This window comes from Astyanax mexicanus, chromosome 3 (genome assembly GCF_023375975.1).
Source record: "Astyanax mexicanus isolate ESR-SI-001 chromosome 3, AstMex3_surface, whole genome shotgun sequence".
Classification (NCBI taxonomy): Eukaryota; Metazoa; Chordata; class Actinopteri; order Characiformes; family Acestrorhamphidae; genus Astyanax; species Astyanax mexicanus.
This window is the reverse complement of record NC_064410.1, coordinates 47,109,689-47,132,843: the sequence shown is the minus strand read 5'-3', so window position 1 is coordinate 47,132,843 and position 23,155 is coordinate 47,109,689. Positions and strand designations below refer to the sequence as shown.

Here is a 23,155-nt window from a genome sequence, read left to right as displayed (position 1 = left end):
TTCATCTCTCTAAAGCTCTCTCTCTCTCTCTCTCTCCCTCGCTGCGTTCTCCAGGTGGTAACTAGGCAGCACAGGCGCTCGCCCACCCTCTTTTTCTCCGTCTCAGCAGTAGTTTTATTATTAACCAGCAGGCTCTACCTGGGTCCCTCAATGTGTGCATTGTTCTTCACTGCACGAGACACAAAGACACACACAGCAGAACTGGGAGCTGTGCAGCTCAGCTGCAGACTAAAAGAGTCTGCTCTTTTCTCAGTAAACTTCATCAATAAAACCACAGCATGTGATTAAATTAAACACACACACAGGTCAAAACTGATATTAAGTGCTTTCTCACAATTAGTCATGTACAAAAAGAGATATGTTTAAAAATCAGAACATTAAAAAAAAAAAAATCCTCAATTTCTACAATGAACATCAAATGTCCATATGTTTAAAGATGTTTAAAGAGAAAAAGATTCATAGGCCGTCATATGTTTTTTACTTCACTGTAAATATATTAAAAAATAAGCGGATTAGATCAACTTTTAATGCCAAGTTGTCCTGACCTGGTGCTCCAGCTCCTGGATTTGTGTCTCTTATTTATTTCAGTTGGTGAGCTAATTGAGAGCAGCTAAGAAGGGAAAAGTGGGCTATGCTATGGAATGCCACAGTAATTCACAACAGCTGAAACAATACCAGGCGATGGGAGCAGTACAGAAGTCCACTGCTCCACACACTCACACACACACACACACACACACACACCTCATTCAAACCGCACCAGTCAGCTAGCTGAGAGTTAGATGAGATCTAATTCAAAGAAATTAAGTCATCAGCTTACACCGATTATGCTGTCGCAACCTACTAACATGCTTTTATATGAAATATGCAAGCAAATACAGGTAAAACAAGGGTTTCCTTAGACCATTTCATAGCTGGTGGCCAAAGTGAGCCAATGACTGCACTAGTGTATATTGCTAATATTTAACCCATTAACAGTGATAGTAATATCTACATGCCAAAATGAATGTCAACGGATAGCATTATGCATTTCTTTATTGATTATTAAATGTTTTCTCAGGGGCCAGCTTGGGAATGCCCATACCTGTACAAATTGTGAGGTGTTATCTTGTGAATATGTCATAGAAGGCATTACTACCCACAGTGAACAGTGGAGTGTGGTAATGATTGTGATGGCAGCCTCTGGAAAAAAGTGTCTGTATGCAAATATAAGCAATTACACACTTAAATCACATCCACATTCAATGCAGACCCAACACACATATCCCACAGGCCAGAGCCGTGTTCTTTAGCTTCCATGGGACATAATAAAAGTCATGTGACACAGCAATAGTTTGGCTTGTTAGTATATATAATTCAATTATTGCAGAACTACAGCAGACATGCCAATAGACACAAAACATAGTGATTTCAGTAGGCAATTGAAAAATGGGACACTCTTATAGACAATTACTGTTTATTCTGTTTCAGCATTCTTTAAAGCACGAGTGCAGTTAAAGTTCAGTCTATCCCCACAGGAGCAGAGACAGTTTTCAGTAAATGCTGTAAACAACTATTTTAAGTAACTGTTAGTCCATGAGAAGACGAGTTAAAGGGAAGCCCTGGGGGTTTGGATGGGGGAAGAACCGGCTTTATCCTACAGGAACAGATAAGAACAAAGAGAAAGCAGAAAGACAGACTGACAGAAATAGGGAGGCACGCAAAAACAAGAGATAGAAAGAGCGTGTAAAACAGCTGAGATGCTCTGGTCTTAGCATTATCTTTTACAAACTTGAAACAAATGTTAAGTTTAGAATATTTAAACTAAAAACACTAATTAATGAATTAATGTATACAATAATTAATACAAAAAAGTTATTGTAACAGGCCTAGGTTGCAAATTAATGTAACAACCGAAAGCAGATAAAACAGTTTAAGATAAAATCCTAAAATAATACACAAACTGTGCAAAATTATTACTGTATCCAAGCCGACAAATTATTAATGGGACATGCGAATCCAAATGTTTTAAATGTGAGTATAAATGAGGCCAGGGTGAGGACAGTATGGAGTGCAGCGCTTGATTTAGAAGCTATTCCCTCTCCTAACCAGCCCTGTCCAGGAATGCCCAGTTGGACAGGGTCCCCTCTCTGTGCTACAAGGGGACAGAGGGCACGGGAATTTAAGGAAGACCGCCACACCCTGTGTGTGTGTGTGTGAGGGTCTGTGGGTGGGTAGACAGCTGAAATTCCAAACGCTCTGAACAGCCTGGAATTAGAAATATCCTCCCACACAGACCTGTAGGCACACTCCCTGCACACACACACACACACACCTACTGCCACTACATTAGAGCCCACAGCACTGGCATGATTTAAAGAGTGAGAGACTAAGAGAAGAGATAGCAAGACGGAGTTATACGCAAGGCAAGAAATGTAAGCACATGTTTAGTCAAAAGAGTCATGCGTTGTGTTCCACATGGTTCTCTAATCACCATCACAGCACTGGAAAGTACCAGGAGTATATATATATATGGAACACTAATATAGGAAATGATGGAGCTAATGAAAAGTAAACAATTTCTTAGAATGATGCTCGTAAGAACACTGTGGGTTTTTATATTGGATATTTTCTACAAAATCTACAGAAACTAGAGATGCTCTGGGAATCTGAGAATTCAGGGATGATGTAAATGTCTGTAAATAGTTTGAATGTGATTCAGATGCATAAAACATTTATAAGATACAGGAATTGGGTCTGAACTAACACCAGTTCTCTTATAGTATAATGCTGTTTTACATTTTAATGTAATTTCAAATTTTAAAGAAATGCAAGAAATGTGTATGTATCTATGTCCTTGATAGAAGCGTTTTTGTTTGTTGGAGTAAAAATCAAAAATCTTCATATTTTATTAAATCTAAATATTTTTTATTTCCCCCTATAAATAAAATCCCAATATTTTAGTAGCACAATAGAACAGCATTGCCTGAACATTCCTACCTTCTATAACACAATACATTTGTTAATTACTACAGTTTAAAATAATCTACTAATAATAAACATCTATCCTCTGTATTCCCTTCTCATGCTCTCTGGATTTAACCTGTACCAACATAAAATGAGTCAACAAACAAAATCTGGGCAATGTGGACCCCTAATTTATTTTTATTTTTTTAAATAAAAAAAAACAACTACATTTGCTGTCAGTTCCAGAACTATGAGTTTTTTTCATTGTTATAGATGTTTTATGTTTAATTTAGTTTAGCCTTAATATAATGATTTAAGTTTGTTTATATTTATTTTTTTATATTTTTAGCATCCTTAATAATTAATTTAATTTATTTTTTTGGTTTTATTTGTCCAGTTTTAGTGTATTATTGGTATGCATGTGGAGATTCACATTAATAATTAGTGCACTAGTAAACCGCATAGTAGTTATGTCAATGATTTTGAAACATTAAATACATTTAATATATTGTTTAAAAAAATTAAACAATTACTGAAAAATGACTGAAGCCTAAACGTTAACTGTTCAGTGATGTTTTGGATATAGCTGGTGTACATCTCAGTGACTGAAAACCCAAGTGTGAATCCACCCTCCCCAACACCCCCCGCCCGATAATTCCCACAGCATCTCAGCTTTCAGAAGTGCGATCAGTATTCAGAAGTTAAACAATGAGAGTGACTAATCTGACACCTTCTTCACCCACCCGACCATGCTGGACTGCTAGACACCCCCATCACAAACACAAGCTCATTAACACAAACACAAGCTCTTCGTCTCTTTTGTGTCTTGCATACAAACACTGCACATACACACACACACACATACACACACACACACACACACACACAGGCGCGCACACACAAGTCTTGCTCATTTGGGTTGATCCTGCCTCCCCCTCTCTAAAATCAGCAATGACATCATTACTTTGGATTGGATGTCTATGAAATGGAGTCTGGCTTGCAGGAGAGGAGGGGGAGAGTGGTCCCTTTTTTTCAGGGCAGACAGGCACTCTGGCTCTCCAAATTACCCTCACACGTTTCATTAGTAAGTGGGACGGGGGGGTGGGGAAAGGGGAGACGAATCGGGGGGACTGGGGTGAAGGGGGTTCATACAGAGAGCAGCCTAGCTTGTGTGTGTGTGAGAAAAGGGCCCAGAGAAGATGGAAAAACTGTGTAGACAGCCAAGCAGGATGAAAGAAGATCTCAATGAAGTCTTAGCTAGCATTCTCTTCATCCCTCTCCCTCTGTCTCTCTAACTAATGTGAGAGACCCCATTCCAGAGCTTCCTAAAAATACCCCCGTGCACATATACACACACAAACACAGACACACTCTGTCTGTCCATGTTCTACACACAGTGATCGTTTGGTTTCCACAATGACTGCCTTTTCTTCTGTATTGATCCAGCACACAGATGTGTCCTGCCACATTCTTATTCTGCTACGCCTTTTCCTTCACGCTATTCAGGCTTACAGCAGCCTCCCTTTCTTTATGTCTCTCTCTCTCTCTCTGCACCCCTGCACCCCTTTATCCTGCTGTAATACAGCCCTCAGGCCTGCTGGGGAGAGAGAAATAGAGAGAGAGGGACAGAGAGGGAGACGGAGAGAGAGAGAGAGGGAGAGACAGAAGGTGGGGGCGGATGGGCAGCGCTGTGTACTGTATATGACCACGTTATTAATAGGGGGTGGTAAATCTGAACCATCTTGGACAGTAGCACTTTCAAACAAAGACTGGGGGTAGAGTGCAGAATAAGAGTAACTGCATTATTATGCTATTAGGTTATTAGTGGCATAACTTATCTTAACTCTTTAATATCATCCTCAAAAGCAATAAAATATTTTATTTTTTGTATATTTTGTTTGTTTTTGAGACCCTAGGTTTTGAAATATAAACTTCCATCAAATGTTTGAGATAACGCAAGTGGTAAAATCAGAACCGTATGCACAAATACAAAATAATAATTCTAATAATAATAAAGCATGTTTTGTAGAAAGTTATATTTACTCTGCTTTTTAAAACCTCTGACACTTTGATTTTCTGAAAATAATATGCTAACCTTTAAAACTCCAGATGAGAATCAGGTTGAGTTTAATACCTTTAATATATACTCTATCAACTGGTTGAGCAGACATTGAAGAGTTAAAATGACAATAATACTTATTTTATCCAAATAAAATATTGCACAATACATCATCCAAAAAAACATCAGTTATCACGACAGGCCTACCGCAGAAGGTGGGAAAGTAAAAATGAAGACAATAGCAAAAACTCTACAATAAGTAGAAGACAAACATAAAAGGAAAAGAAGACAGTCCTGCCAAAGCACAGTTTGCAGTTAAGGACAACGCTTACTGTGAAAAACACTCTGTGCCGTTCTAATCATTAACGGGTAAATTTCCAGATAAGCGCGACAAGCTGCCAGCGAATTTTGTGCCGAGCCAAGTTGGGCGAGTCAGTGCTGGTCTGATGTAGAGACAGTGGGAGCAGAGACTGTTCCTGTGATTAGTTCTGCTCTCAGATTTAGCTCAGTGTCCATCACCACACTGACAGGTCTAATGAGCTCTCAGACCCGTCTCAGAACAGCGGGGGGGACGAGTGCTGCTCCTGGAGAACATTTCACAGCCAGAGCAAATGGATGGACGACGTGTTTCTGCACAATGCTACCTCCCAGTGACAGTGACTCAGCAAGGTGAGCTCTGCAACACTCACACTCACTCAAACACACACTCACTCAAACACACACACACACGCAGAACAAAATCCCTGAATCACTCTCTCCTACTCCAAGAACCTCTCTCAACCCCAGTCCTCCACATCATTCATTTCCTGTTATACACCCACACTCGCTACCAGCCTCAACTGTGCCTCGTTCTCTCCCTCCCTCCCTTGTTCCCTTTCATTCCACACTCTGGAGGCACGTGAGTAAGCGCAGAAGAGGGAACGATACATCATCAGACAGACAAACTATAAATACAAGTACAAGCCAAGCCAGGGAGATGCTGGGGAGCTGTTGGGAGGTCACCATTGATCAGCCTGGGGGTGAAAGGGGGTTGAAGTGAGGTGGGAGAAAGGTGGAGTTGTAGGAAAAAGACAAACTGGAGAAGCTTTCTCAGCTGCAGAGACACCGGAGTAACTAACTGTGTCATGTTGTTTTTCTCTGCTCCTTCCTCACCACCACCTTCACCACTACATCCTCCTCCTCCTCCTCCTCCACCTCCACCTCCTCCTTACAGAGAATGAGCATGCCGGGACAAGAGCCCAGATGGGGGCTGGCGGCTGGAGCCGATTTAGCGAGGCGAGCTGTGATCCACAGATGCTTGTATCGCCTCTCCACAGCCCTCGCACACTTGTCTAGCCTCGCTCGCCCCGTCTCTCTTGCCACACATACACAGCCTCTCAATGATCAGCTGCTCAGAGACAGTGTACAGTATAATTTATACCAAATTACAGGTCTTGACTGAGTTCATTTAGATTCAAATTAGGCTGGCTGGTAGACCAAACCTCTCCAATTCGCTCAAGGTAGCGAAGAGAAAAGAAAAATCACACAAAACTTGCAAAGCAAGGCTACTTTCAAATTGCTTTCCAACTCCTTCCTCCGCATGAGTCATTAGCTGCAGACTCTTATGTGCTCAAAGGAATTCCAAATATGAACTACTGTTCCAAGCCACAATTACAGAATCTGTCATCCAATACAAAAAGACACAGATGCTTTAGTTTGATGAAAAGACTATTCTTTCCTCTTACCTTAAACTCTTGAAGCTGTTGCTTGATCACCTCCACTTCTGACCCCACAACGCCCTGTGCATTCACCCCATCCTCTCCCAGGTCCAGCAGGCCTTGGAGCTCCGTGAGGCGAGCGTAGAACTCTCTCACCCGCTCCTCAGCTGCCTCTATGAGGGCCAATCGACCCTGGCCCCTTTCAGCAAGCTTCCCCGCTTGTCTGTTTAGTGCCTCAGTTTCCCTTCTGAGGGCCAGGAGGTCTGGAGAGCTGCCCTCTCTGCGCAGCATGGTGGTACATTCGCCCCCATGGCCCTCTAACTCAGTCCGTAAGGTGGCAAGGCGACCTAGGAAGCTCTTTACTGCCTCGGCCTGTGAAGCCAGAGAATCCACATCTCGCCCTACAGGGCTTAAACTGTCCAGTTCATCATCCAGGTCAGCTAGCCGGGAGAATACATCACGGACACTGGACTGAACCTCCCCAACGCCTTGCAGTCGAGACTCCAGGGACGTGCAGCATTGCTCAATCTGTGGAACAGATAGAGAAACAAGACATAATTTAGAGTCCATCTGTATTACTGTAGCTATACATATTTGGAAAAGCATCTCACATTTGAACTGACAGGGAAGAGTTAGTGTGTTTTCATTTGACTCAGACTCACACATGCTGAGACACAAACAGTGTCCAAGTTTATAAACAGAAGCTTGTCTACGGTCTCAGATTTGACACACTCCAGAACTTTGGCCATGCACAGACCACTGTGTTCTCACCTTCTCAGTGACTTCACCAAATTCCCTCTCTGTGTCACAAGCTTGATTCACCAACTGCTGTCCTCCATCTCCATTGTCACCTCCTGCCTGCGGCATGTCCTGAACGAGCCCTTGCGCTAGATCTCGCAGATACACAACCTGTGGCTGCAGAGAGTTTAGCAACTCCTGTTGGCTGCGGAGCCGCTCCAGACTCTTATTGCTGCAAGCCTGTGGACCCAGTGCCTCCTGGACTTCCAGCTGATGTTTTGCTGCCTCTAGCCTTCTCTCAACTGCTTGCCTGCCTTCCTCAAATTCCTTCAGTCTGCTGCCCAGCTCCTCAAGCTGAGCCGTGCGCCCATGTAACCTCTCAGAGAGGCTGTCCACCCTGCGGTTCAGTTGGGCTTTCTCGTCCCTCACCTCCTCTTCACCGGTCCTGCTCTGCTCCAGTAGCTGGTCTGCCGCAGAGTTCAGATTCTCCAAAAGGGGACGACGGCGATCCAAGTCCAAGCCTAACTGTCTCCCCTTCTGCAAGGCCTCCTCCAGGGCTGCAGGATCCAGAGAAGGCTGGATCTCTGCTTCCCTCTGTTCACAGTCCGTAACCCAGGGAGCCAGCTCATCCCGGTGTTGTCTGTACTGCTCAGCACGGGACAGCGTCTCCTTAATACGGGCCTGTCTCTCATTGAGGCGTTGGTTCAGGCCTTCCCAGTCCTGTCTCAGGGAACTAAGTCGGGATTGCAAGGCTGATCGTTCATCTCCAGCTGGAAGCGATGCCAGGAGAGATGTGCCCTCAGCTTGGATAAGATCGTAGGACCCGCGCTGCTGGGCCACTCCACGTAGGAGTTCCTCCTGCTGGGAAAGGAGGGTCTGTAGAGCTTCTGGCCAGCAGGGAAGAGGATCATTTGCACCACCTATGCGCTCCCCAGCCTTCTGGTCTAACCAGCTACGAAGCTCCTCAAACATCTGCTGGAACTGCTGTGTACTGGAGAGAGCAGACTGCAGCTGGGAGAGGCCATCCGCTGGAATAAACCAGAGAGATGTACAGAGCATTTTAATGCATATTACGGGATAAAATCATATTACGTTTATGTAGAGGTAAACTAAACTGGAGCCACACTCCAAGAGAAACTCACCTGCTCTTTCCTCCAGGCTGTTCAGTGGACTGCTGACACTCTCCAGTCTCTTCTGTAGCTCATCTCTGAGGTAAGGCTCTGCGACAATAGTGCTGAGTTCTGTACACAGCTGTTCAGCCTGGGCTAACTGGCCTTTCCTCTGCTCCAGTTCCGCACGGATTTCTCCAGTCTCCTGCAACCTGCGGCGCAAAGCCTCAGGCTGGACACTCAGAGAGGCCTGGGCATCTAATCTTTCACCCAGATCAGCAATACTCATAGAGAGTTCCCTCAGCAAGGTCTGGAATCGCTCGCTTGTCCCCTGCGCCTGGTCAATTTTCCCAGAGCGGCCAGAGAGGCGAGAAGTCAGGTCGTCCCACTGCTTGGTTATGGCAGCCAGCTCCTGCTGCACCTCGGCCAGGTCCTTATCACCAGAGCCTTGTTCTCCAGCAGGAGAGAGGATGCCCTCAGCTGCCTGGGTCAGCTGATGAAACTGCGGTCGGCGCGTCTCAAATTCACGCAGCATGAACTGAGAGAGCGTGTAAAAAAAGAAAAGTGGGAAAATTACTGACCAATCAAATTGGACAACAGGATTAATTTCCCAATGTAGAAGTAATCATTTTTTAACCAGTGAAAAAATATTTGTAAAAATATACCTGCACTTGTTGTTTTTGTGTGTTAAGCATGTTTGGGTCAATGCTTAAAGGACCAAGCACACTCATCATCAGTTCCTTCTCTCGTAGCCAGGGGCCAAGCTGATTGGCTGCTGATGCAAAGCTGCCCAGCCTGTCAGCACATGTCTCCAACTCGGTCTGCCTCTGAGCTGCAGTCGTATTTGCTTTCTCCCACCGAGTGTCTAGAAACAGGAACAACTGTGAATGTTGCTGATTAAAACAAACAAAACACCCTGATATGAGTTTTCGTGAAACCACAACAGCAGGAGCTGCATGCTGTGGCACTCATGGCAACATGAAAATTGTGGTCTACCTTGATTGGCAGAGTGTGACTGCAGATAATCATTTTAGAGGAAAGTGCAGAAAGGGCTGCAGGGTGTTAAGATGAAAGGAGAGCTAAGCAATCACTTCTAATTTAGTCGACTTCTGTTCTGGCATCAGATATATAAAAACACATAGACGATCCTGTAAGGAACATGTTCCTGCATTTAGAGCCTCTCAGTGACTCATGTGGCGAACCAGCCTGGCATCCACATTTGGTTTAAATAAAGCACCAGGTCCGTGACCTGGTTCTGCTTTCAGAATGGTTCTGATGCTTTGAGTCAGAGCAAAAATATGACATATTGAGTGGGGACTGAAAGCTCTTACTGGAGCTCGCTGCATCTTTCAGCCTCCCACCAGTTCCTACGACCTACGCAGCACACCACACTTTTATTTGATGTACCACAGGGGCCTTCAACCTTTAAGAACCACAGCCCCCATGCATGTTTTTTTTTCTTTATAGTTATTCTGTGCCCCACAAACAAGTATATAAAACTTGTGTGCGTAATGTTTGAGTTAAGTCTTACAGTATGACTCAAATAAGCAGTGTATCCATGTAACATGATTTAGGATGTAAGGGGTCCTTGTGAGACAGGTTTAATTAAGAGCCACTGGTTCATCATTGCAGTGCAATAATTATAATAACACAACAATTATTCTCTGTGGAGTTACTACTTTATACAAAGTGAGCAGTGTTCTGTCTAAATCCTTCAATGTACTGACCCTGCTTGTCATTTTTACTGACCTATGTCTGTAAGCTGCTGTTTCCAGGTCTCTGCTTCTGGGGAATCTTGGTTTTCTGTTATCAGTTGCTTCAGTGTTTTCTTCAGATCCTCTACCTTCCCAGAGTGCTCTGCGAGTTCCGACAGCAAGGCCTGTGCAGCAGATATATCATGCAGTCAGATTATTGATTATATAACCATTTGGAGTGGCACCAGGAGGCTAGAAAGGCCATGTTCTGCCCAGTCAAATTACAGTCCTTATCCATGCTCTTTTTTCTGTGTTTTACAGGAGCCATTGCATAACATGAAATTCATGTAACCATGTAAGTACTTTAAGCAATTGCCAAACTGTGACTGTCAAAAATCTAATCTTCTGTGCTCACCTTGTTCTCCTGGGCTTGGGCCCGTACCACCTCGGGTCTTGAGGGTGAGCCGGCCTGGCCCTGGGTCAGACTCTGCTCACGAGGTCCCAACCACTGGAGCAGAGTTTCGGTGTCCTGTCTGGCCTTCTGGCGGAGCTCCAGAGAAGCCTGCTGCTTTCCTTGCCTGTCCTGAAGATTCTTACCCAGCTGCTCATACCTGCTGTTCACCTCAGCCACGGCCACCTGGATCTCTGTCAGGTCTGAAGAGAAGAAAGGAAGACAGGGAGAAGGGGAGAGGGAAAAAAGAGAATCACAGAATTACAGAAAGTGACAAACATATTGGGTGAAAATGAATGACAGTGCTTTTCTTTGAGCATGTCCCCAAAAAACTGTAAATGCCAGCATAGCATACCTTATTTAAAATGGATGCTTTACATTGGTCAAATAGGGGCTAGGTGGATTCCAGGTGGGCATGGGCTTCAAAGAGTGATTGTAAATGTTTTTTTTGTTTTTTTTTTACAGGACTCTTAGTTGAGTTTCCCTATCTTTGGTCCAATCACTGACTTCCATATGTGAGGTCAACATGAAACTCGTGGACAAAATGTTCTGGTCCCCAGCTGGGCTGCCCATTCAGACCCCACCATCGGCAGGTTATCTATTTTTCTCCTTTACTTTCTCTACACAATGGCGAAACTTCCTTAGGAGATACTTCTTTAGGAACTCTACAATAGCCTTTTTTATAATATAACAAAAAAAGCCAAATGCACACAGACAAGAGCCGACACACATCATCCTCAATATACTGTGAAAAGCACACTGACAGGGGAGGGCAATGAGATGTGCAGCACATGTTCATCTTGTTCTGGGAAACATGAGTCACAGCGCGGTGGTGAGTGAAAGAATGGAGGCATGATGGATGTAAAGTGCTCTGCAGCATGGGGCATTCCGTGATGCTCAGTGACTGGGGGCCAGAGGAAGCTCACCTTTGCAGGTGTGAATGCCATTGACACTGCTGGAGCTGCCGGCACCATTGAGCTGGGAAACACCTGGGAGAGAGGCACACACTCAGACACTGCTGCTATACACACATGCACGAACACTGTACACACACATAAGGACTTGCACACAGAGCTCAGAGCATTATACCGTACAGACATAAGCTCACACAGGCAAAACATGAAGGACAGTCAAGCAGACATACGCTTCTCTCAATGGAAAGAGAAGATGCTTTTTTTATTTATTTAGTGGACCAAAACTGAATCAATATGTTTTATATTCATTTATAATATAACGCTTCTCTTAATGGAAAGAGAAGATGCTTTTTTTATTTATTTAGTGGACCAAAACTGAATCAATATGTTTTATATTCATTTATAATATAACGCTTCTCTTAATGGAAAGAGAAGATGCTTTTTTTATTTATTTAGTGGACCAAAACTGAATCAATATGTTTTATATTCATTTATAATAAACAGTAACAGATTGTTTCCTAGTTTTCTTTACCCAATTTAGAAATTTCCAATTACAACAATTACTCCCAAATGCTAAGAGTGGGAGGTTGAAGACTAGCAATTCACATACAAGCTAACCAGCTAACCATATTATAACATAATAAAACAGCTACAAGTCCAATAAATGTGCTTTGAGAGGAACCCTAACTGCCAATTCTGTTACATCAGCTAACATATGCCTAGACTGACCAGCATCACAATTGGTGACGAAAAAGGGAGGGCCATTCTTCCCACCCAGGGAGAGAAGGAGGGACAAGTTATATTTTCTGGGAAACTGAACTGATGATCTACTAATAACAGGATTGAAACATATACAGCTATGCCATTGGGACTCCATAATTATAAAATCTTGAACATTAAAAACATTAACTTTCAGACAAGCTGCTCAGTTTTTATGCTGGGAGAAAATTGTCAGGTTGGTGCCTACATACACATTATGTCTGAAAAACAAAATGTTCATCATTTAAGTGTACACAATTAAAACAAAATGTGTTTAAGATTATAAACAAATTAGTCCTGTTAAAGTAAATGCATTAGAACAATAAATAAAACTGCCATTTTTTCAGCATCATTAACATTTTTTCCTAATTACACCCTTCAGACCACCTGTTGTGTGAAACCCAGATGTTACACGGTGTATATTATGACAGAAAAAAGCATCAGTAGCTTTCTTTTTTAAATACAGTTTAAATGGCTTTTAAAACAATGTGTTTATCACATTTAGCAGATTACACTGGACTACTACTATGTAGTTTTTTTGTGAGTGGATACATGTCAAAGCATCACACTAACTGTATGAAGAAGACAATTTACATAAGTGTAAATATAGTCATTTTCATTGTTCATGTCTTTGTGAATCTTGCATTTACATAATGAAAATAATATTACTGAACAAATGAAAGCTAGGGTTGTTGTTTTATAGCGTCTAATGGGCACAGTTTAACAAAAAAAAAAAGGTAAGTGTGTTTACTTGGAAAAAAAAATACTGAAACTAATCCAGTTCATTATTTTAATCGTTTGATACCTCTGGGGCACACAGGTTCAACCAGGCATGTCCAAACCTTTGACAGGTAAAGCTAATTAGATATGATTTACAACCCGTAAGGAAATAACAGAAGTATCTTGCAACAGTTTTAGACCTCTGTAACTTCTGTACTCTCACCAGTCTTGTTGTGTGAAGCAGTGATGCTGATGATCAAGCTCTCCAGCTCCGAGCTGCTTTTGTTCAACTCCTGAACTCGGCCACCCTGGGACTCCCATTCACTTAGCAGGTCCTGAGAGATTGGAAAACCAGCCAAATGCAGGTTTCAGATCAGTACTATTTGCACTTTGAGGATAGTATAGGACAGTGGTATTCAGTCCAGGTTCTGAAACACCACCTGCCCACTTCTTTTTATATATATTCAAATGTGAATGTTAATACAGACATGCTATACTGCAGACCCACCTTGAGCTGCTGTACTCTCCTCTGAAGGCCCTCTGTGTTCTGATTGGGCTCTTTAGCAGGCAGCTGATCCTGCACGGTCTGCAACCACCTGAGGAGGGAGCCAGAGAGCGAGCGAAACTCCACTAACTGCTGCTCACAGCCCTGGATGGCACTCAATCTGTAGAGACGACATTATTAAACAATTAAAGACAATTTAATGGGAGTATGGAATACACATCTTTATTGTTGGTGGCAGAATCACTTTCATTTGAAGTGTCTTCAAGTATTTCTAGAGGCCGTTTTGAAACCGTCTTCCAAGCCACAGCTCCAAAACCTTCCAATGAACACACATAGTTGGCAAGGTTTCATCAGTCTTGCACTCTGCCATTAGAGAAAGGCTACACAGGCGAGTATTTTAAGTGATGGCGACAGCACAGGCCTTTGTGAGGGATGTTTCACAGGGCCAATCTCCCATGCAGTCTTTTACACAGGCAGCACGTCCAGGCTACAGCTTTCCACAGCCAGGGTGAAAGGGCATTTCCACTCAGACAGACTGCAAAACTATGGCCCCTTTGGCAGTTCCATTGCAGATAAATCATTTATTTATCTCCTCTTAAAATCATAAGATACATTCCCTAAGAAATGCATCTTAATGGGGAGTGCTGTCCCTCATTATAAAACAGTCAGGATTTATTGCGTCTGTATGGAAACTGACATGATCCCATTCTATCATTTTTATTACTTCCATGTGTTATATCTCATCAGGAAACACAGACAGTATATGAACAGTATAGAGAGTACCTATGGAATCTATGGAAATTAGGGCATTTTCATACCTGAAAGTCCAGAGCAGAGTCATGTGTATGTTAACATTGTATAAATTATTATTTTGGTTGCACACTAGAGAACATTGCTAAATCCGGTCTTCATTACCTAAAATGGCTGCATCTCCTAAACCACTGATTAGTGTGTAAAGTGATATCAATTTGGGGGGTTGCAAATGTTGTGACTTTAATTATTAATATTAATATATAATATATTAAAAAAATATATTTTTTTCTCCTGTTTTTGTTTAATAGTCTGCCACATCTTCATGTAATAGGTCTAAAAGTCCAAACCATATAAAAAATGGATGGATTTTCACACTGCAAGTAAACCGAACCATGGTTCAATCAATATGGACCAGGACCACCTGTTTTGGATTTTTTATCCACATTAAGCTATTGTCCTAATTTAAACAACTCCAAAGATCTCCTGTCTAGTAATATTCATAGTTATCATTCAACACCTGGTTTGGTAAATCAGTGCTTAATGCTGTTTTATCAGGTTTACTGGTAACAGAATTGAACAAATCTGTATGTTGGCTTGGGGTGCCCTGGAAAAATCTGGAACCAAACTTTGTTCTCCAAACTAGCTCACAATACCTTTACTACTATTCTTCACAATAAGAAATTCCTCTTTCACTTCATTTTTCATGTCTATTCTAATGGGATTTGGAGATTTGATGAGCAAAAGACTAATTGCAGAGAAATGGTGCTTATGTGCCTGAAATACAGTACTCTGTATATAACAAAATCAGTTTTTTTTTATAATTTCCTTCCTTAAGTCGTAAATAATAAATAATAGATCAGGATTTTCAGCAGGGAGATAAAGGGAGTTGCTGCTATTTGTTTTTCCTGATTGCCCAGCACTCACTTATCAGTGACAGTGGCCTCCAGTCTAGTAAACTCCTCCGACACCTCTTTGGTTGAGTCCAGAAGGCTGTGTGCATTGGCAAGTACCCCAGACTGGCTGAGGTCTGTACCAAGCTCCACAAACGACTTCAGTTGACTGGCTTCTTGGGCAAGTTCTGATTTCACCTCCTAAAATGAAAGAATGATAAGATAAATTGAGCTATTCACCATTTACAAGGCAGTTCTAGTCCCACAAGCAACATTTTAATTTTCCATTACCTCTATTGTGCGTCTGTAGTCCTCCATGCTGCACTCTGGCTGCCCTCCTACACTCAGAGCTCTCTCTCGGCTCTGGGTGAAGCTGTGGAGGTCCATGCTCAGATGCTCAAAGCTCTCCAGCTTGGGCAGAAGCCCTCGCAGTTCAGTCTCATTCTCAGCCTGCTTAGTCTGGGCTGCGGTATAGCGCTGGGCCAGGTCTTGCAGTGCCCCCTGCAGCCCAGAGACGGTTGACGCATCTGCGGATTTCAGCAGCTTGGACACAGAGTCTTGAGTGGCTTCTACACTGCCCTGTCGTGACAATAGTTCCTGCCGCAGTTTCTGTGGGGCGGGGGGTAAAAAAGTCAGTTTAAAATACATTACAATACAATTCAATATCTCCACACATGGCTTGGCAGCTGGACTATGATGAAGGCAAGAAAATATGACTTAATTTAACTATTATTTAAAAATGTGGCACAGCTTAAAAAAAAAGTACCTGATTTTGGGTGAGTGCCTCCTGCACTGCTTGGGCAGTAGGCTGGACTGGTCCAGACGTTAACACTAGACCATCTAGCCATGCCAGCAAAGCTTTAAGCCCCTCCTGAACGCTGACAGACTGAGCAACAGCAGTTTGGAGCTGCTCGGCTCTTTGAGAGACATTCTCTGACAGAGTTTCAAACCGACTCTCAAGAGCAACTGAAAAGGGAATGAAGAATATTACGAAATTATGTTACTGCAATGTATTATTTAAGTGTGTTTATACTAGTTTACACAAATATATAGTAGTTTGGTTTCCCTTGGTTCAGACAAAGCAGTAAAATGATCAACTGTTACATTTTAGTGCTGGTTTGCTTTGTGTTCATCTGATATATTTGCAATTAAACCAACGAGGTGTTAAAGGGGTAAAAAGGTGATGCATATGAAGCATGAATAACAGAAGGCTGTAAGTAGATGTCTTCACATGGTGTGAGTTTCTGTAGGCCCTGCATGATCCACACATCCACATAATTTACAATTGCTCTATTGAGCCTCAGTAAGAGAGTGATCACTACAGTATTTGTTTTAATGAAACCAAAACTGACGAGTAAAGAAACACAGAAATAAACAGGACAGGTGTTTAGCTACCTGTGTTAGAGTTGATGTCTGTTGCTTTAAGTGTGGGGGAATCGTTGGTGCTGGTGAGAGCTTTGCCTGCTTTCTTCACCTTCTCCAACTGCACTGAGCGCTCGGCCAGCTCATCTTGCAGATGCTGAGATTAGATAAAAAAAATGAACTGTTAGAAACTAACCTTTAATACAAGTTTTATTAAGTATATTTAAGCCTTGTAATTAAACAGTAATCTCAAAGCAGATGGTAGCCATCCTCACCTTTACAGCATTCAGTGTGGTCTGTAGTGTCTGTGTGTCTGTCTGCTCTCCGCTGGGTTTGAATATGCTTTGGTTTTTCTCCTGAGCGCTCAGCCATGTGTCCAAAGCACTAGCTTCACACTGGTATTGCTGGTACTGACCCAACAGAGTGGACAGATGGGTGCCAAGGTCTACAGACTGTAACAAGCAGAAAAAAGAGTCAGATTATTTAAGTGAAGATATCTCATGATACAAAAAACATGTAATAAATCAACATCCTGGTTGCCTACCTTGCTTTGTAGCGAATTGTAACGTTGTGTGGCATCTTGCAACTTGTCGCTGACCAGCTGCCTTGTGTCCTCCAGAGCTGGGTCAGTGCCACCTATTCTGTCCAGAGTCCCCTGAACAGAGTCCAGCACCTTCTGACCAGAGATGGACACGAAGCGTAAGTCTGCCTTATGGCAGATCAAATCTTCTGCCAGCTAGAAAAAAATACAACAAGCAAAGACTGTTACACACAAATCCTGAACAAATGAACAGTAAAAATACAGAGAAGTCCACTGATGAGCATTTAAACTATCAGGCAATTAAACCTTCTGTAAAGCAGTTTATTTGATCTGGTTAAGGTTCACATTTGAAATTTGCAGCACAAAGGAAAACACAAAGCTCTCCTAAGAATATTTTGTTTTATTGTATTTAGATATCACTCTTTATCCTGAAATAGGAAATATACAGCTGAAAATAATGTGGTGAGAATTCAGTTGATAAATTGTGGTTTACAGCGCTGTGACAGCATATCTGAGCTGCATAGTGTTGTATAATATAGAGCAATGTATAATATAGTTGTAACACTATAGCCAATATATTGTGATTATTTTTAAGTTTTTTAAAATAGTATAGTCTTATATTATTATATAGTGTTGCTCTTTGCAAAGTATGCAGTTAAGATGAAAAGACTGTAGCCTAGTTTTTAGCCTAGCACTTGCTCACTTTCTCTTATCAGGAAAAGGATAGCTGCTAATTTTCCTATTTTGATTGTGATTATCTGTAGTTTGGTAGTCCGCTAAGGTAGTGTAGCTTGTTTATATAACAACTCAAGACTAAAAAAAAAAAAGTTTTGGAACTGACACTTAATTGTTGGATTATCTATTAAAAAAGTAGACAAATATGTGTCTTAACTATATTTAGTCGAAGTGTTGTTGATTACTGTTACAGAATATAGCTAAAATTATATTAGGGCATAATGAACAGTTTTTCCTTAAGTACAGTGGTGATTACCTTTTTGTGCTCTTCTAGTCTGTGTCTCAGATCTTGTGCATCAGCTTCTCCTTGTGCCATGGAACTGAGCCCCAGTTCACTCTGCTCCAGCCATGTTCCCAAGGTTCCGTGCTCTTGCAAGAACTTGGCAAGCTCGTCTTTGAGGGCTTCTGTCCGCCTCTGTCTGTCCTGGCAGCTCTGGAGGCGTTCCTGGTGCTGGCTCTGCAGCTGGTCTAGCCTGGCACGCAGTCGCTGCTTCTCCTCCGGGGGCACGCTGGAGTCGGGCATCTCTAGCAGAGTGCGAGTGGACTGGGCCACCTGTAGGAGGTGAGCCTGCTGGGTTTGTAACTGCTGTAGCTCAGCCTGGGGAGGGAAATTAAATTAATTAAGACAAATACATAATTAAATAAAATGATTCATTTTTAAATGTTAAGACAGTTGTAGCTCCATCTAAGAGAGTTAATCTGAGTTCTGACCTTCAGCAAATCACTGTGAGAGTTCAGAGCGCCCTCTGGTGTTACAGCAGAGGGAGAGTCTGTAACACATTCCTCTAACGACTTCCTTCTGGACGTGTCTAATGATGACAACTCTCTAAGTAGCTTGTCTATCTGTCCCTGAGTCTCCTGCAGCTCCTCCTCCGCTTTAGCCTGGAAAAGACAAGAAGAAAGAAAATAATTTCAGTAACACAGGTTTCAGGTAAAGCTCAGAGATGGTAATGAAATGAACTGAAGGCTGTATGAAGTTGTTACCCTCTGTGTGTTTTGCTGTACTGTTGTGCTGATGGCAGTGTCCAGTTGTGTCAGTGAGGACTGGGCTGTTTCTGTGACTGTGCTGTACTGTTCCTTCATACGCTTCAGGGCTCCCTGCAGGTTGGCCCTCTCCTCTGGGCTCAGATCATCCCCACGCTCAGCCAGGAACTCCTCCACTGATCGTATCGCCTCAGCCACCCCATCACCTTTGGCCTTAAGATCCTTCTGCACCTCCTAAAGGTTGAAAATCAGTTAAGATGCTTGTTTAGTCACACAGGTAAGTTACACTAATATCTGGGGAAAAAATACTTAAATCACATTAGTCTTTATTTACTTTATTTACATAATAAACTATATTGAACTAAATTGGATGTGGGATGTTAGTAGAGCTGCAACTATTGATTATTTTGTTTATTTCGATTAATCTGATGATAATTTTTTTCGATAAATAATAAAAATAATTTTACATGAGATTTAAAAGGCATTGTAAATTACTGATATATAGTGATTAAATATGTATTCTGTAGTGTTTGGGCACATTTGAAACGCAGACTAAATTTAGTGTAACCTGTACAACTGAGCAATTTACCCATCAACCATTGCGCTTCTGTCCCAAGCACTTTGTGTAATGTGGTAGTGTTATAAATGAATGATTTGTCAACAATAAAATTTGTAGTCGACAAATTTAAATAATCGGCACTGACGATTATATCGACTAATCGTTGCAGACCTATATGTTAATATTAATTAATATTAGCATTAATATAGACGTTATACTAGTGGATATACAGTACATGGTACATTATTATTTCAGAGAACACAGTTTCCAAACTCTATAGCTTATTTATAGAACTTTATATCACTCTAATCCATGCTTGTCATGTTTACCTGCTTCTGACAGTTCTATTTATTCCATAATACTTCTCTACAGGAACGAGACTATAAGCTGTGTGTTAATTTGCACATCAGTGCAATCAATGGACATTTTAAATTAAAGCCTGTGAGCACTAACCATGAGGTATTACTGTTTATAAAATCAACAGCTGGAGACGTATCTCACCTTAAGCTCACTCTGTTTCTGCTGAAGTACGCTCACATCCCCTGAATCTGCTCCCGTTCTCTGACTGGCCAGCAGACCGGCTGCACCAGCCAACCACATGGAGAGTCCTTCGAGCTTCTGCGAGCACTCGGCTTTCTGCTGCTGCACCACCTGAATCCACAAATACAGCAATTTAGCCTTACTTATCTTATATTGGGAGAGCACACCTCTGTGTTCCCTCATCTCCAAAAATGAACATTAAAACATTTCACCCTCTTTAAAACTTAAATTGACTAAGCATAACTAATTTTAATAACTAATTGTTCCACACAACAAATATGCAGTGTTTGAGCAAGATGTATCCAGAGTTTTCACACAAGCAGACGACAAAACAAATTCTTGAAAACAAAGGTCAGTCAAGCAGAGAACAAAAAAGATTTCAGAATAACACACACTTTATCAATCAGATTTTTCCTTTTTCTTTCAAGAAAGAAAGAAAATGGAAAAAAAGGCTTGCTATCATAAATAAAGGCAGCGTTAAAATTTCTAGCCTTTTCCGAGGTAGGCATAAACACTTGTCCTCTGTGGCAATCTGTAAGAGCAAGGCAGAGAGAGTTAATACACACACACGTTATTATCCACACACATGCATCAAGCAAAACAAAGTTTAGCAGTTGGCAAATGTAAGCTGTAGAAAAAGCTGAAAAAGTGGAGCTATGGAGGTGATCAGCTTCTGTGTTAAAAATAATGAATATTAAATGCAGTACTGCATGAGGTAAAATGTCGTTAAATAAGTTACGTTTATTCCTATCGGAGCTTTGATTTACATATATACGTTGGTGTAGCCAATGTTATGGGCAGTGAATTAATGACCACAGCAAAACTGTCTTTTTACTGCTTTTTACTGCTGTTAAAAGCATAAGCACTCAACCAGGTATTTGCAAACCTCTCTCTTCAATGCAGTCTGTCTCTCCTTTTCCCTTTCTCTTTTCTCAAGTTCCCTCTGTTTCTCATGTTGTTCTCGCTCCTCCTCTCTGGCTCGCTGAACTGCGAGGGCCTCAGCTCTGGCATGAGCGCGGCCTGAGGCCTGGTGGAAGGCCCTCTGCAGCTGCTGCAGCTGCCTCAACAGCTGCCTGCTTTGCTCTGGTTCCAGATCCTGCGCACGCTCAGAGATAAACACTTGGATGTCAAATGCCACAGTGCTCACATCAGTGCTGCGTGCTGTAAGATACTCCTCCAGCTCCTGACAACAAAAAAAAGGAAAAGAAAAAAGATTAATTTCCCCAGTTTACTGAGTACAAGGTTGCAGATTGTGACTTTGGAGTGCAAGGTTGATGATTTAACACCTATTAAAGGTGCAATGTAACAGTGCTTTCTCCTCCCTCAACATTAATGGCTGAGGTGCTCTTGAGGAAACGTTCTCTAGGTGCTGAGAGGGCTACTCACTGCTTATAGTGTTGTGGGTTTTATACCAGCATCTGCTAAGCAACTACTGTTAGGCCCTTGAGCAAGGATCTTATGGCTTTAGTGGCTTGAGCAAAAGGCCTTAAAGGAAAACTCGGGTGTAAAACTGACTTTAGGTGTAGTAAAACATGATCAAAAATAACTTAACCACCTCCGCTTTCCTACAGCTTAAGATCCAGTAATTTAGTATGGCTGCTACACTATGCAGAGTCTATGTACAGGGGTTGGACAATGAAACTGAAACACCTGGTTTTAGACCACAACAATTTATTGTCCCGACGGGAGAGTTGAGGTGCACACTGAATTCTGCCGTGATTTGGGCAGCCGTGGTTTTATGTTTTTTGGATACAATCCAGGTAAGCACCCGAACATCCCTTTCAGACAGCTTTCTCTTGTGTCCACAGTTACTCCCGTTGGACGTGGTTCGTCCTTCTTGGTGGTATGCTGACATTACCCTGGATACCGTGGCTCTTGATACATCACAAAGACTTGCTGTCTTGGTCACACTTTTTAAGTTATTAATGCCTCGTTTTCAACGTCAGGGCTCTCCGGATTCCAGCGAGGAGGTGTGGAGATACTTTAAGCCTGGATAACGATGTCAAAAGTGATTTATTGTGGCAAAATATGCCCCGATACAGCCGTGCTGGGCATAAAGTACAAAATTGCTGGATCTCGGAACGCTGTGGGAGGGCGGAGGTGTGCTATTCAACAAAGGTAAAGACTTTTTATCATGTTTTATTACACCCAAAGTCAAATTTACACCGGAGTTCTCTTTTAAGGTTTGAGAAGCTTAAAGGCTTGGGACCAGAAGATTGTTGGTTCAAACACTAGCGAATAAGTGAAGGAGAAGGGCTTTCTCCCCTCTTCAAATTCATGTCTGAGATACCCTTGAACTATTGATTCCCAGGGCACAAAGACAGTTGGCCACTTTACTGGGAGTGTGTTTATACTCTCTATCAAGCAATGGCTGTTAAGCATAAGTAACTCTATTTAAATCAGCAGTCTGACTGAATTTTACCTTGCATTGCTGCAGTCTTTGGGTAAGGTCCACTAATGCCCACTTCTTGCCATCATCCCTTGTTTCTTGCTCCGTCTGAGCTTCAATGTCTTTAAGCCAGTTGAGAAGACTGTCCACTCTTCCACCCAAAGCTCCCAGTTCACTACTCACCGCATCCTAAGAAGAAGAATATTTTCAGATCTTAAAATTAACTGTATTTAATTGCACTACATTTTAACAAACACTTTTAACACACTCTGATAACTGATTAACTGATAATTCTTGCTTACCTTCTGAGCTCCGTACTGTGATTTCATGCCTTGCACAACACTCCGGGAAAGCTCATTTGCAGCATCAAAGGCACGGGATAAACTGCGCTCATCCTTCTCCAGGGCCTTGAGCAACTGAGGCGGCACATCTTCAAGGTTGGAGTTTAGAAGCTGCCTGGATGCTTCAACCTCTTGGTTCACTTGTGGCTCCAAATCACTGAGCTCCAGAGCTACAGTCTGGTTTTGAAGTAAAACAGGAACACATTCATTCAATATCTTACATTATGTTTCATGATAAAATAGAGTGTTGCTAAATCACTGTAACAGAGCCTTGGAGGCACTTACCTCGGTCTGTCTGATGATGTCATCCAGTGCAATGAGACTCCGGCCAACTGATTGTTGCTGGTGCTGTTTGAGACGTACCTCAATGTGCCTCACCATGGAGAGGAGCGCCACAACTTTTTGGTCATGTTCTAGGCACTCTTGGCGAACTAAAGAGGACTGGAGTGAAAAACAGATGAATTAAAAC

General features: G+C 42.2%; 1 protein-coding gene across 20 annotated transcripts in view; it reads right to left on the bottom strand.

The window, feature by feature from the left end:
* macf1a (microtubule actin crosslinking factor 1a) overlaps positions 1-23,155 on the bottom strand; it is a 230,937-nt gene that overhangs the window by 44,413 nt on the left and 163,369 nt on the right. For 18 of the 20 annotated variants that reach the window (XM_049475390.1, XM_049475399.1, XM_049475400.1 and 15 more), the window contains 23 exons: positions 22,972-23,127; positions 22,648-22,863; positions 22,379-22,534; positions 20,843-21,139; positions 19,918-20,067; positions 18,858-19,091; positions 18,585-18,755; positions 18,130-18,471; positions 17,142-17,333; positions 16,873-17,049; positions 16,631-16,754; positions 16,002-16,201; positions 15,527-15,844; positions 15,270-15,436; positions 13,596-13,752; positions 13,311-13,422; positions 11,621-11,683; positions 10,659-10,897; positions 10,299-10,428; positions 9,215-9,414; positions 8,583-9,087; positions 7,474-8,468; positions 6,730-7,230 (listed from right to left, as the gene is read on the bottom strand). In XM_049475390.1, coding sequence (XP_049331347.1) covers positions 6,730-7,230; positions 7,474-8,468; positions 8,583-9,087; positions 9,215-9,414; positions 10,299-10,428; positions 10,659-10,897; positions 11,621-11,683; positions 13,311-13,422; positions 13,596-13,752; positions 15,270-15,436; positions 15,527-15,844; positions 16,002-16,201; positions 16,631-16,754; positions 16,873-17,049; positions 17,142-17,333; positions 18,130-18,471; positions 18,585-18,755; positions 18,858-19,091; positions 19,918-20,067; positions 20,843-21,139; positions 22,379-22,534; positions 22,648-22,863; positions 22,972-23,127 — 5,802 coding nt within the window. The remainder of the gene's footprint in view (positions 1-6,729; positions 7,231-7,473; positions 8,469-8,582; positions 9,088-9,214; positions 9,415-10,298; positions 10,429-10,658; positions 10,898-11,620; positions 11,684-13,310; positions 13,423-13,595; positions 13,753-15,269; positions 15,437-15,526; positions 15,845-16,001; positions 16,202-16,630; positions 16,755-16,872; positions 17,050-17,141; positions 17,334-18,129; positions 18,472-18,584; positions 18,756-18,857; positions 19,092-19,917; positions 20,068-20,842; positions 21,140-22,378; positions 22,535-22,647; positions 22,864-22,971; positions 23,128-23,155) is intronic. The other 2 variants (XM_049475384.1, XM_049475396.1) reach the window with 2 other exon arrangements.